The following is a 14561-nucleotide window of genomic DNA, read 5'->3' on the forward strand; positions in this document are numbered from 1 at the left end:
CCAGCACCAACACGTTGGGAGGCTGAGGTGGGCAGATTGCTGGGGCTTAGGACTTCAAGACCAGTCTTGGCAATATGGCAAAACCCCATCTCTACGAAAACTACAACAATTAGCTGGGCATGGTGGTACATGCCGGTAGTCCCAGCTACTTGGAAGGCTAAGGTGGGAGAATCACTTGAGCCTGGGAGACAGAGGTTGTAGTGAGCTGAGACTGCACCACCGCATTCCAGCCTGGATGACAGAGTGAGACTGTCATCAGTCTCACTGAGACACAAAACAGAACAGCTAAAGAGACTCCTGACAACATCAATAAATTCGTACTCTTACCTTCTGAAGCTGAGTAAAAACTTTGGATATATGTTTGTTTCTGTAATTTCATATTCACACACAAAACCTTTCAAAAGGATCAGCATTTCAAAAGGAACATACACATGCATAAACAAAAACATTAAGAGGAATACTGTTTAATATGCAGGCTGATACTGTCTATAAGACAGCAATTTGTAGTTAAAAAAATGTGAAATGTCACAATTTGTGGATCTGTTAAAGATCACGTACAGGTATTTAAAAAGGTCCTGTTGAAAACTGTCCTAATATGCTGAAAATAGTTTCTGTCTTAATGACATAGTATACTGAAGATAAACCTTATCTTCAAGGTTAGACAAAGCTGTCATTCTATACGCTACCTCAAAGTACACTACACTAAAAATAAAGATGTCTGATAAGACTGTTCTGTCCATTCCATGATGCAGCATGGAATTTCAATCAAAAAACAAGAAAATGCTTCTCAAAACAAACAAACAAACAAACAAACAAAAACAAAAAAAAAAGGGCTGGGCGCGGTGGCTCATGCCTGTAATCCCAGCACTTTGGGAGGCCGAGGCAGGTGGATTACGAGGTCAAGAGATCGAGACCATCCTGGTCAACATGGTGAAACCCCGTCCTACTAAAAATACAAAAAATTAGCTGGGCATAGTGGCACATGCCTGTAATCCCAGCTACTAAGGAGGCTGAGGCAGGAGAATTGCCTGAACCCAGGAGGCGGAGGTTGCGGTGAGCCAAGATTGTGCCGTTGCACTCCAGCCTGGGTAAACAGGAGCGAAACTCCATCTCAAAAAAAAAAAAAAAGAAAATGCTGATTTTTTGTTTCCTTGTAATTTGCCATTTAACTTTTTTAAAAAATGAAATAATCTGAGGTACCATGCAAGAAGAAGAAGAAAAAATTCAGCTGAAGTTAAATATATTTAATGAGGATTGTAAACTCTTTGAGGGCAGAGGTTGCATCCACTTTGTTTCATCAACCTCAGTACCTAAGGCACAGCCTGTGCTACCTAATAAAAGAAGCATAAAAAATATTTGTTAAATAAGATGAATTGCACAAGAGAAAAAAAGAGTACAAATTCCAAGAGAATAAATTCCACAGTAGTATCTAATTCCACAACCTATTTTTAATAGAATGTTTATGGACAATGAGATAATGTGAGAGCAAGAATGTATTGGGAAGCTGCAAAACTTCCCAAGCTATTCTGCAGCTCAATAAATGTTCACTGAGCCTATCAATTTTCAGGAGCTTTTTTTTTCCCAAAAGATAGGGTCTTGCTGTGTCACCCAGGCTGGAGTGCAGTGGCACAATCCTAGCTCAGAAGCTTACAAAATAAGTGCTAGGGAAGCACTAATGAGGAAGACATAGCTAACATTCTCCTGCCACATTTTTCTTATCATCAGATGATCCTTAAACAAATAGCTGCTAACATTTAGTATGTACTCACTATGTACCAGGCACCATAATAAAAAATATACATTAACTTTATCAGTTCTTCACAACAACCTTTGAGTTTGGCACTATTATACTATTTTACTGCTAAGGAGCACCACTGCTGAAGGTCACACAGCTATTAATAATAAGTAGAAGACAAAAAAGAATCTTGATAAACTGTGTAGGTAGCACCCACAAAATGTTGTCTCCTTGCTCAAACAGGAGGAAATTCAGTATTTAAAATATTTCATATGGATAAAATAAAATCTTAATGTAGAATCTACTCCAATATAATCCACTTAGTGGAAGAAAAATGAGGTGGATAATTGTTGAAGAAGAATAATGGACGGCTCCGTGGGAACACATGTTGTTTTCTATTTTTCTACATATTTTAAAACTCAAAAAAATTAAAAGTAGAAAGAATCCACTTACAGAAATGACCATTCACAAACATACTGTTGATAAAAGCATAAAGGTAGGTAGCACCAACACAATACTGTCTGCTTGCTCAAACTGGAGGAAACTAGAGATTTAAATATTTCATATGAACAAAATAAAATCTTATGTAGAAACTACTCCAACACAATCCCTTTAGTTTAAGAAAAACGAAGTGGATAATTGTTGGAAGAAGAATGATGGATCCATGGGAACACATATTGTTTTCTATTTTGTACACACTTTAAACCTCAAAAAAATTAAAAGTAGAAAGAATACACTGAGAAAAATGAGCACTCACAAAAATACTGTTGATAAAAGTATAAACTGGCAAAATCTTTAACAAAAGGAGATGGAAGTAGATAATAAAATTTAAAATGTGCATACACTTTGCTTTAGCATCCTAGTTTGAAATGTAGCCTACATAAGTAACATAAATCTTTGTTGTATTTATGTATAAGGTCATTTACGTTAGCACTATAATGAAATAATAAAAACATAAGTGCTAATTAATAGGGAAACAGTTAATAAACTAATCTTGTGGGTAGTCACAGAGGAATGTGAAGCTATTCATGACAAATTATTAAACGATTTTTAAAAGATGCAAATGAGGCCAGGCCTGGTGGCTCACACCTGTAATCCCAGGACTGATGCAGGTGGATCACCTGAGGTCATGAGTTCGAGACCAGCCTGACCAACATGGAGAAACTCCATCTCTACTAAAAATACAAAATTAGCCAGGTGTGGTATTGCATGCCTGTAATCCCAGCTACTTGGGAGGCTGAGGCAGGAGAATCAAGTGAATCTAGGAGACAGAGGTTGCAGTGAGCTGAGATCCTACCATGGCACTCCAGCCTAGGCAACAAGAGTGAAACTCCATCTCAAAAAAAAAAAAGATGCAAACCAATATATTTACATTTTGTAACCTAACGTATCTGTGGCCAGGCGCGGTGGCTCACGCCTATAATCCCAGCCCTTTGGGAGGCCGAGGAGGGCAGATCACGAGGTCAAGAGACCGAGACCATCCTGGTCCACATGGTGAAACCCTGTCTCTACTAAAAATACAAAAAAATTAGCTGGGCATGGTGGTACGTGCCTGTAATCCCAGCTACTCAGGAGGCTGAGGCAGGAGAATTGCCTGAACCCGGGAGGCGGAGGTTGCGGTGAGCCAAGATGGTGCCATTGCACTCCAGTCTGGGTAACAAAAGCGAAACTCCGCCTCAAAAACCAAAAAAAAAAAGAAAAAAAATGTATTTGTGTTGTATTCCTGCATATAAGCAGGAAAAAAGTTGAGAATTATATAAAACATAGTTATAATTTAAGGTGGTTAATGAAGTGTGGGTTTGCTTTTACTACTTACTTTAAATACGTTTTTAGTAGTACAGTCAGATGATTTTTACTTTTTTTGGTATACGCCAAGTTAAAAAAAAATTAAGACAGCATTTATTAAAACATTGGACATGCTTGTATGTTGCAAGCTCATTCAAAAGCATTTACTTTTGTATCCCAAGCCCCTAAAACTGAAAACAATATTTACTAAATGAAGGAATGCTGATTACCAGCTATGACTTTCCACAAGACACTATTTCCTACTTACTAAGATTTGTAAACCTATAATAAAACCACAATGCAATTAGAAATTAAATTTAAAAAGAAAAAAATATATCCTATACAACTTCACTGTTATGAGATTTGTAGAAAAGCAGCAAAATTATCAGTGAGAAGCTTCTTCCCTTTTTTAGAGAAAAAACCCAAAAAACTTAGAAATTTGGTTCCCAAATAATTGCATGGCCTCAGGTAAGTTACTTAACATTAAACTTTAATTTCTTTATCTTAAAAAAAACAAACTATTAATACCTCATAGTTTCTTATAAGAATTCACAAAGGTATTTGGTAAACTGTGGAGCAATATTAATGAGAAAGTACTGTTATGATGTAACAATAAATCAACATGGCTTAAAATTAATTCAGGCATACCTGCATCACCAAACATCAGCAAGGCAGCAGCAATTGCTCCATCCATAGTGCTTGTTGATTCAATCAACTAACAGAATGAGAAAAGATTAATGTTTTAAATCAGCACTTAAGAATTATTTCAGTTACTGAAATATTTAAGAATGAATGTATTAAATATATACACAGTAGGAAAGTATGAATGTCACAATTTAAGTTCACTAAGTCCTATGATAAATTTTCAGAAAATCTATTTTATGTGAAAAGTCTAAACTTTAAGCATATTTTAAAATTTATTAGATCGACTCATCCTTATTATAAAGGAAAATTAATCACATAGATACAGTATATTTCAGGTTTTTGCTATTTTAATTACAAATTTTTACACAAAACTTCCTACTTAACATGTCCAGGTACTCTGTGCATGTGCACATGTGTGCCAGACAGAGAGAGAAAAGGGAAAGAGGAGACTGATGGACATCTATTTACGTTCCTTTTTTTAATTTCTAGGAGTAAAAGCACAATTCTAATCTCAAAAAATCTAATACTGCTCAAGACAAATGGGATAAGAGCTCTTAATTTTTACTCTTTCTGAATTGCTTGAATTTTTTAAAGAACATATGCACATACTACTTGTATAACATCATTCCAATATACTGTTTTTATACTGTTCAGTAATTTTAGATTTCAGAAGAAACTAAAATCCCCTTTTTTTCTCCTGGTATAGCTTCCTATACTTCAAATGAGTTACTTGTTTTAAAAAGATCTTACTTTTAAATAAACTACTTTTTGTATTAAATCAAGTAGCCTCAAATCAAATGAGAGTGCCCTCTTTCTCTTCCACACTAATTCTTCCTAATCTTGTATGCTCAGATATTCCTATTGGCACCTCTTCATTTTCAAAATAGCCAAAGCATTTTCTTTCTTTCTTTTTTTTTTTTTGAGACGGAGTTTCGCTGTTGTTACCCAGGCTGGAGTGCAATGACGCCATCTCGGCTCACCGCAACCTCCGCCTCCTGGGTTCAGGCAATTCTCCTGCCTCAGCCTCCTGAGTAGCTGAAATTACAGGCACGTGCCACCATGCCCAGCTAATTTTTTGTATTTTTAGTAGAGACGGGGTTTCACCATGTTGACCAGGATGGTCTTGAATTGTTGACCTTGTGATCCACCCGCCTCGGCCTCCCAAAGGGCTGGGATTACAGGCTTGAGCCACCGCGCCCGGCGTAGCCAAAACATATTCTTATTGAGCCTAGAATTATTTCACAGCCTCTTCAATTCATTTATATAGGTCTAACACCTTTTGTTGAGTAATTTATAAATATTACCTTTAAATCTCTTGAAATGAAGGAGATCACTTGAAATACAGATTACCTTCAAGAGAGTGCTCTGCTTTGGAGTGTGTGATACACTAAATTCCACAATTTCAGATACCAATTAAACATTCGGGGAAATTATGCATACTAATCCTATTTTTCCAATAAAATTACACAATTAGAGAAAGATATTTTTGTAAGAAACAACCCCTTTAAACTTTTAAACATTCGGGGAAATTATGCATACTAATCCTATTTTTCCAATAAAATTACACAATTAGAGAAAGATATTTTTGTAAGAAAAAACCCCTTTAAACTACATTAAAAATGGGCAATCAGTGAAAGTATTCTTAAACTGAGATTCGGCCCTTTCTGTGGAATACTTTAATACTCCATGTTTATTCTATTGGAAGCTCTTTCCTTATTACTGCTTTAAAACACTTCAGCCCTTGCATCTACATTTCTGTTTCCATAAAAAAAATAAAAACACACACATTAGCAGACAAGTAACACTATGTTAAGAAAATTTAGACTCAAGATATCCCGAAAGTTTCATTTCGCTAATAGTAAGAAGGTATCAAAATGATTTTTGCAGGGAAAAAAAATCAGTGGATTCATGTCAAAAGTAACATAGAATAAAAATAATGTAATCTATACTTAAGAGTTCAAACTGACAGGCACAGAACCACCTATGGTTCACAGACGTATTTGTTTGACTTGAACAGTATATTTATTTTTGTCTTTCTTTAAATTAGTTAGCATTAAGAGAAACAAAGTACATGCTGCAACAAGGACGAATCTCTGCCAGTCACAAAATATCACAAATCTGATCTCATTTATATGAAATGTCCATAATAGGCCAAATAAAAAGGTAGATTGGTGGTTGCCTGGGGCTGGGAGAGGGACAAAATTGGAGAGTGACTGCTAATGGATATAAGGTTTCTTTTGGTATGACTGACTGTTCTGAGATTATAGTGACAATTGCATGATTTTGTAAATATAGTAAAAACCACTAAATTGTACACTTTAAATGGGTGATCTTGAGACACAGGAATATAGCTGTTAAAGTGGTGACCAACCCTCAATAAAAATCCAGTCTTACGGCTTTATTTGAAAAATGTGAGTATCTAGTAAAAACGGGCTATCACTGATAGCCCACTGATGGTCACATCCTGCTGGAGCTAGACAGCAGTTACGCCGCTTAAAAAGTGCATGTACTCCACAGTATACTAGTGTCTACCACTTCAAAGTTACCTGTCTAGTTCACACAGATACGGTAACTCCTAAGTCTCACACTGTGGGGAGAACTGGTAGTGACAGCAGCAACGGTAGATACAAAGTTGAAAACACAAAGGACCTGCAATTAAATGATTCTCCTAAGATCATTTAACTAATAAGTGGGAGAGCTAGGGGCAGACTATGTATTAATATTCAGAAATTTATTCATTATTTAAAACTTAGTCAATTTTTATTTACTCTTATAATTAGAGGTACCTATACATCAAACTTTTACAGTTCAACCATACCCATTTATTTTGTTTCTGTAGTATTTCTCAGCAAGAGTGCTACGTGAGGACTAAGCATCCTTAGTTATGTAGGACTGCCCGTGGTACTGTAGGGTGTTTAGCATTGCTGCCTCCAGCACACTAAATGCCACTGCAAACCCTTGTCACAGTTTTGTGGGGTGGTTCCTGACATTTCTGAGTATTTCTATGGAAATAGGGAGGTTATGCATTTTAGAAACACTCAAACACAAGAAAACAACCTACATTCGCTATTAAGGCTTTAATTATTCCATTATTTACAAATGAATAACCTTGCTATTAATAAGTAAAGACTCTAAATACACAAATTTCTGGCATTTAATTCCTTTAGATTTAATAGTTAATATCTTCAAACATAAGATATCTTTAGAAAAATGACTATCCACTCACTACTAAGTATAGCACTGGATGCAGGAAAGATTTTATCATTACAGCTACAATAACCAATTACTATAAAAGAATATAACCTTAAGTAAATCACTGTCACTTCTTTGTGGAAAAAGTTCCTTCAAAGTCTGAAGTTTAGCATCTTTAAGATCTTCCAATTCTGAAAGGTCTTCCAATTCTGAAATATCATTTCTACGTGCTGTGGTAGGAAGGCCTTGGGACTCTTCATCTTCAGATGGCTCAGAACTAAAAATATTTTCAGAAGAGGAAAAAACATTTTTAATGTATTACTAATATTTCATTATACTGTCTGTGTATAGTACAACACATCTGCAGTTCTTTTCAATAGTAAATGCAATCTATACTTGTCTGAAAGTAAGAGAACTTTTATTTCCATTTCAGTGTCGTTATGTGAAAAATCTACATTACCAACATCAGCATACACTGAAAAAAAATCTCAACCCTGAGCTGGGATGGAAAAAAAAGGGAACTTGCTAGCATTTATTGTGTTAGGATTCATACACACTTATTGCATGTCCACTTCCTCTTTATTCAACTTTCACCAATACTCTCCATATTAGACATTATGTGGCTCCTGAAAAATTACACTGATACAAAGATAAAGCAATTTTCAGGCCTACCTAGGTGTGATCAAAATCTAAGTGTTAAAATCAGAATGGGCCCATTCAATGTAAGAATTGTAGGGGGCAGATCCCCTAAGTGCCGAGGCAGGAGCCAGAAGCCTCAGCCTATTTCCATATAAGTAACGAAGAAGAAAGTACCTAGAAATATAACCGTAGTAGTTATTATTCATATATGATCTTATTCACAGGTGATCTTAATTCTTTTACTAATGCCTCTCAGGTCAGAGTGTGAATTTGGGGAGACATTGTGAAATAAATGACCCTTTAATAAAGACACTTTAAGCTCTCTGTCATTCCTGCATAAGGGCTGCTGGAGGGCGCCCCAGCTGAGCAGCAGTACTGGGAAAGCACCTGCTGTTCAGCCAGCTAGGAAAGGAGATGTCCAAAATAGCTAAGACGTCTCTTTCCTCGGAGGAGCTGGGAGAAAACTCTACTTCCCCAGGCTCTTGCAGTAGGCCTGATGCCGTCAGGTAGGCTCGCAGACATCCAGGGGCTTAATTATCTCTATGTGATGCTGTGCTTCAGTGGTCATGTTCCATGTCAAGCTCATGTTCCGCTTTTGCACCTGTTTTCTTTTACCTCAGAATAATATAAATCTTAATGTCTTTGTTCTTTCTTAACAAGTAGAAAAGTGCTGACGCATTATGCTCCTTCCTCTCAGCTACCTGAGTCTTATATGACACGTGATGTACATGACCCTATGACTGTCACTCCCTATTTTACCCTGCCCCTAGTGCCACACCCAACCTACACCCTACTTACCCTTCCCCCAGATTTGCAACTCTAAAAGTTAGAGCTCCAGGCACTGGGGCCACTGCAGGACTCTGCCCTTTGGTTGGCAGTGGACCCTGGGCCCAAACTCTCTTTTCTCTAGCTCTGTGTCTTGTGTCTTTTATTTCTACAATTTCTTGTCTCACCACCAGCGGGGAGGGGCTCACAGAACCCTGTAGGGCTGGACTCTACAAAGAATCTCGCCAGGAACAAAACATTTCTTCAGCTAAACAGGAACATTTATTTCATATGAGGGTTTATTCTTCAACAACTAACTTTATTCTTGTTCTATTTAACCTTTATATGTTTATCCTTTATAAAAGACATTTTGAGTCAAATTTTACTCGTTTATTTCCTAAATTTAAAAAAAATCTCATTTTGAAATTTTGGTTTTCAAATACCGTAGGCATTCTAGAGATCAACTAGAACAGTAACAAATGAATAGAAGTTATAAAGATGAGACAATAAAAGCAAGGTGGGACTATACTTAGGCATATTCTTAACATCAGCAAACTCAGACCTGGCTATGCTGCTAATTCCGTTTCTGAATCTCTCTTAGACACATATCTAGAATATGCAAAATCCTGGCTCACAGGAACCTTTGCCTCCCAGGCTCTAGTGATCCTCCCACCTCAGCCTCGTGAGTAGCTGGGACCACAGGTGCTTGCCACCACACCCGGCTAATTTTCTGGTGTTTTTTGTACAGAGAGGGGTTCGCCATGTTTCCCAGGCTTGTCTTGAACTCCTAGACTCAAGCGAACTGCCAGCCTCGGCCTTCCAAAGTGCTGGGATAACAGGTGTGAACCACCACGCCTGCCAGAATATGCATTTCAAAATCTTCTAGGTTGACTTCCTGAGATCAGCTCTGAGAAACTGCTCTAAAGTGATGAGGTAAATACATCTCTTCCTTTATCACTAGGCCTGTCCTTCAAATATTTGAAGACAATCACATGTATTTCCTTTGCATTATTATACCTAGAGTTCTCATTCCAGGTGTACGCAACTTTGAATTTTCATTATGCCTATCTTCCTGCTCCCTACTTGGCTCTGCCTCTTAGCCGACTGAGAAAATGAAAACACTCAGGTTGAAAATCCTTTTATAATTCCTGCCCTGGAATTATTTCAAAGATCTTTACTCTTCTGGCTGTCACCTTTACCCAGTGATCAGACTCAATGATGAAACAAATTCTTGTGCTTTGTGATGTAACAAATATTGATGCTGACCATGAATCTCATCATGGCTTGGATTTATCTTCCAGACTACAGAAAATACAAGTGATAGAAAATAAATAATGTCATGAAGAAAAAGAAAAACCAGCTGGATGAGGTGACTTATGCCTGTAATCCCAGCACTTTGGGAGGCTGAACTGGGTGGATTACCTGGGGTCAGGAGTTCAAGACCAGACTGGCCAACATGGTGAAACCCTGTCTCCATGAAATATAAAAAAAATTCGCTGGGTATGGTGGCGGGTGCCTGTAATCCCAGCTCCTAGGGAGGCTGAGACACTAGACCCGCTTGAACCCGGGAAGCAGAGGCTGCAGTGAGCCAAGATTATATCACTGCACTCCAGCTTGGGCAATAGAACAAGACTCTGCCTCAAAATAAAAGAAAGGAAAAAAAAACACAACAACTTATTTTCTCTGAGAAAAGATTTGATCTCTTCAGAAAAGTAAAAAAGGGGAGTAGCCCATTCTAGATTGAGACACTTAAGGCCTAATATCCAAATGTAATTTGGATCTCGGTTTAAAAAATCAGTTATAAAATACATGGAATCTGAACATAAGGTGGAAATTAAATATTAGAGAATTGTTCACAGATAGAAGGCAGGTAAGTATTTTAAAGTAAATTACGGACATTCCAGCATTTCTGCCCTTGGCTATTAAGGGCAGAAATGCTGCAATGTCCGTAATTTACTTTAAAACACTTTAGCTAAAAATAATAATAGATGACATAATGAACAAATAAGAAAAACAACGATTAAACCTAGGTGGAAGGTATACAGGTATTCATTATACACTATTTCATTTTCTGGTACGCTTGAAACATTAAACCCAAAAGAAAAAATTCTGTAAGAACAAGAGTTGACCACTGCTCTTTTATCGTCTCAGATAAAGAAGTTCCTTCCTGTTAAAGACAAAGTCCCCTCACACTGCCAAGGCATACTAGCCCTTTCTACCTCTATAAGACTGCTTTGTCTACCTACTATCCTTCTCCTGAATCTTTTCTCTCTTCAGAAGCTCTTCCTCCGCAGCCCGAAATGTGCTCAAGATTGCATTAATTAATTAATTCAACTTATTCCATGGGCCAGGGTTTCCAGGTACTATGGACACAGCAGGGAAAGAAAAGAAAAAAAAAAGCACACTCTTCTCTATTTCACAGATTTTATTAGATTGATTTTCTACATCTTTTCTTAAGAAGTTCTCAAACTTACTCTTTCTGTATCTTCTGCACCACCACTCAGTGAAACTGCTCTAAAGACAATAATGTATTCTAAACTGCTGAATGGGATAAAAACTTGTAATTGCTTATCTAAGTTTTCCTGTATTGTTCTGTATATTGTTCAAAAATATATCCTTAAAAATTTGGTCCCACCCTCCTATCATGGGTTCTGCAACATTACTTCTGATTTTCCTTTCACCTTTCAGCCTGTCCTTCTGAATCTCTGTAACAGGCTCTATTTCTTTTGTTCACCTTCCTCAATTGCTGAAGCTATCTAAGATTCTGTCTTCAGTTCTTTCTTGTCTATAAATGCTACCTGGGAGATTTTATGACCGCCATAGTTTCTGACTGATATCTACATCGGTAGGTTCTCAAGGCTGGGGGGAGGGGGTAGTTTTGCTGCCAGAGGTTATCTGGCAATGTCTGGAGATATTTCTGATTGTCTTGACTAGGGAAATGCTACTGGTATCTGTTGGGTTGAGGTCAGAAATACTTAAGTAACCATCCTAAATGTGCAGGGCAGCATTTCACAACAAAGAATCATCAGGCCCCAAATGTCAATAATGTTAAGGTTAAGAAATCGTGACAACCAAAATGCTGATATATTGGGAATGAATGAATGAAATAACAAACGTTCACACAATGTAGTACAATGGAGTTGTAAAAAAGAATAAAAATTTCTAGAACTGATATGATTTCCAGGAGATATATACATATATGCTAAGTGAACAGAACAAATGAATATACACACATGTAATATGCTATCTTTTGTGTAAGAAACAAACAAAATACATGAAAGGAAAAGTATGACAAGAAACTAAACAAACCTGTTAGTTCTAAGGTTTGAATGGAGAAGGGATAGGAAAGAGAGTGAAGGAGTGTTACTCTTCTATCTTTTGTAGAGTTTTTATTTTTGGAATCTTATTCATTATTTTAAACATTTGAAAGTAAAATTTAAAAGAAAGAAACAAGAGAAAAACCCTAAAAGGAATACAAACTGATTAATGGGACTTCAAATGACTAACAAAACATTTAAATTAATTAATAATCTAAATGCAGTGACTGTATACCCTCAATCTAAAGACAAAAATAAAACTTACAAACAAATCTTAGACTCTATTTAGTGGATTTAATGGTCAAGTAGTATGGCTGTAGCTATTCTAAAACTATTTTATGCATACCCGATGACTGAGCAAATTAGTAAACATACTGATACTGGTAGAAGCCAGGGTTCTCACTGTCAGAAGACAACACAGAATGAGAGGCAAAGAAAAGCCCTGCAGTGATAGATTAGAACTATCAGTATCATTATGAACAAATGATTTAAAAAAACCCCACGTTTTCACATTTTTCCTTCTCTCTCCCCCTAATTCCCTTTCTTCCAACCCTCTATGTTCTTGGTCCTTCTGCTGTATTTCCTAGCTCCTTCTGCTTAAAGGGCAATGACATTAATTCCTACCTCACCAGCAGCAGAGGAAGAACATAAAACAAGCTTCCAGACTTCCAAGTATCATTTCCTACTAAAAGGAACCAGAGCTACTTGGAGAAATAGCTAATTTTAATTTCAGGCTTGAAGAAGAAGTACAAGTCTAGAACACCTTGTGCCAGAAAGGAAAATGATAGAAATCCCTCAAACACACACAACAGCCTGTTTGAAGGGACCCTCATATGCCAAAACTGAGAAATTTGTAAATCAAAATGAATAATAATAGTAATGAACTATAAACCACTAAGCACACATCTGTAATTTCATTATTTATTGTACCACATAAATGCATAAATGGAGAGAACAGGGAAAATTTCTTTACAGACTACCAAATAAAAGTGTAATTTCTAGAATACTGGTTAGTATACCACCATTTTACAATCATCATTATCATAAATTAATCAGGCAAAAAAAAATCAACAGATAGTAAAACTACTGAGTGAAAACTGGCTAGGTAACAGGACTATTATCCAGTCTCAAAGTATCTCTCCACAGATAATTTAATTGTTACAAAGGGAAAAATGGTAACTTGATAGACAAAACCTAGCAGGGGCCACATTAATTGAGTGGTCAAAATTCAGCAATAATGGGACAAATGGTTATCATGTGCCTCCGTACACATGCCTCAGGGTGATATGACAGATCGAGGAAGACACAAGATCATTTATGTAGTAGTATGTAGTATTCTTTACACTTAACCTAAATTTAACCATGAAGAAACATTAAACCCAAATTTAGAAAAATCCTAAAAAAAAATCTGGCCTATTATCTTCAAAAGTCAGCATGATGAGAAACAAAAAGAGACTGAGAAATGGTTTCAGATTAAATGAGCTTAAAGAGATATGACAAACTAAATCCAATGTAAAAAAAAAATGTTACAAAGTACTACTGAAAATATGGTCCAGGGACTGACACCTAATTCTCCAACTCCAAGTCTAGTCTGTCCATGACAGAATAAGGAACTTGCAACAGAATGTAAACAACTATGTTACTGAGCACATTGCTTTGTTTAGCTGTTTCTGTTTTTCATTGCAAGATATTCTTGAAGGAATCAGTACCCTGATTTTTTGCATTCTAAAGCATATTCCTTATTTATAAACCAGTATTTTGATTAGCAGTGCTTTAAAGGATATTACTGATATAACTGGCAAAACTGAAATATGAACCGTGTATTAGATAACAGTAGTATTGTACTAGTGTTAATTGGCATTTCTGAGTTTGAAATACTACTGTTAATATGTAAATGAATGAAATGGCCTTGTTCTTAGGAGATAAATGTGAAAATATTGGGGGCAAAGTGTTCGGTAATAATTGTAATTTAGGAAGAGATTGATTGTAGGAAAACGCTAACAATGGGTAAGTATTTCTGAAAAGACTGTGAGAGTTGATAATGCAATATATTTTTGCAACTTTTCTACAATTTTTTCAAAATGTATCAATTTTCCTCAGGATTAACCATGTAAGATATTCACTATATTTTATCTTGGAGTAAATTTCAGAATGAGGCATGTTTATCATAGCTCCATCTGAAAAGTTCACTTTAAGATGAAGTCCTCATCTTATCTGAAGTATATAGTCCTGATCTCTTGTTCTTGCTTACAAAACTTTATCTTCACTTACCTTCTAGAAGACCAGGTAGCCTTTTGACTTTTACCTCAATGGCTGCTGCTTCTTAGAACCTTCTACAGGTTTCTCCTCATCTCCCTGATCCTAAAAACCAGTTTCCCTAGCCTCAGTAGTTCAACCAAGAGGACTTCCCTTCTTCAGTTACACAATACTAGTGGCACTTATTGATTTCATCTAATCATATGGCTTTAAATAGCAAACCAATA

General features: G+C 36.5%; 1 protein-coding gene across 2 annotated transcripts in view; it reads right to left on the reverse strand.

Moving 5' to 3' along the window:
- Positions 1-14561, reverse strand: part of SMARCAD1 (SNF2 related chromatin remodeling ATPase with DExD box 1) — an 83320-nt gene that overhangs the window by 50596 nt on the left and 18163 nt on the right. For both annotated transcript variants that reach the window (XM_008992970.4, XM_002745583.7), the window contains exons 4-5: positions 7469-7634; positions 4169-4235 (exon numbers count right to left, since the gene is read on the reverse strand). In XM_008992970.4, coding sequence (XP_008991218.1) covers positions 4169-4235; positions 7469-7634 — 233 coding nt within the window. The remainder of the gene's footprint in view (positions 1-4168; positions 4236-7468; positions 7635-14561) is intronic.

This window comes from Callithrix jacchus, chromosome 3, assembly GCF_049354715.1.
Source record: "Callithrix jacchus isolate 240 chromosome 3, calJac240_pri, whole genome shotgun sequence".
Taxonomy (NCBI): Eukaryota; Metazoa; Chordata; class Mammalia; order Primates; family Cebidae; genus Callithrix; species Callithrix jacchus.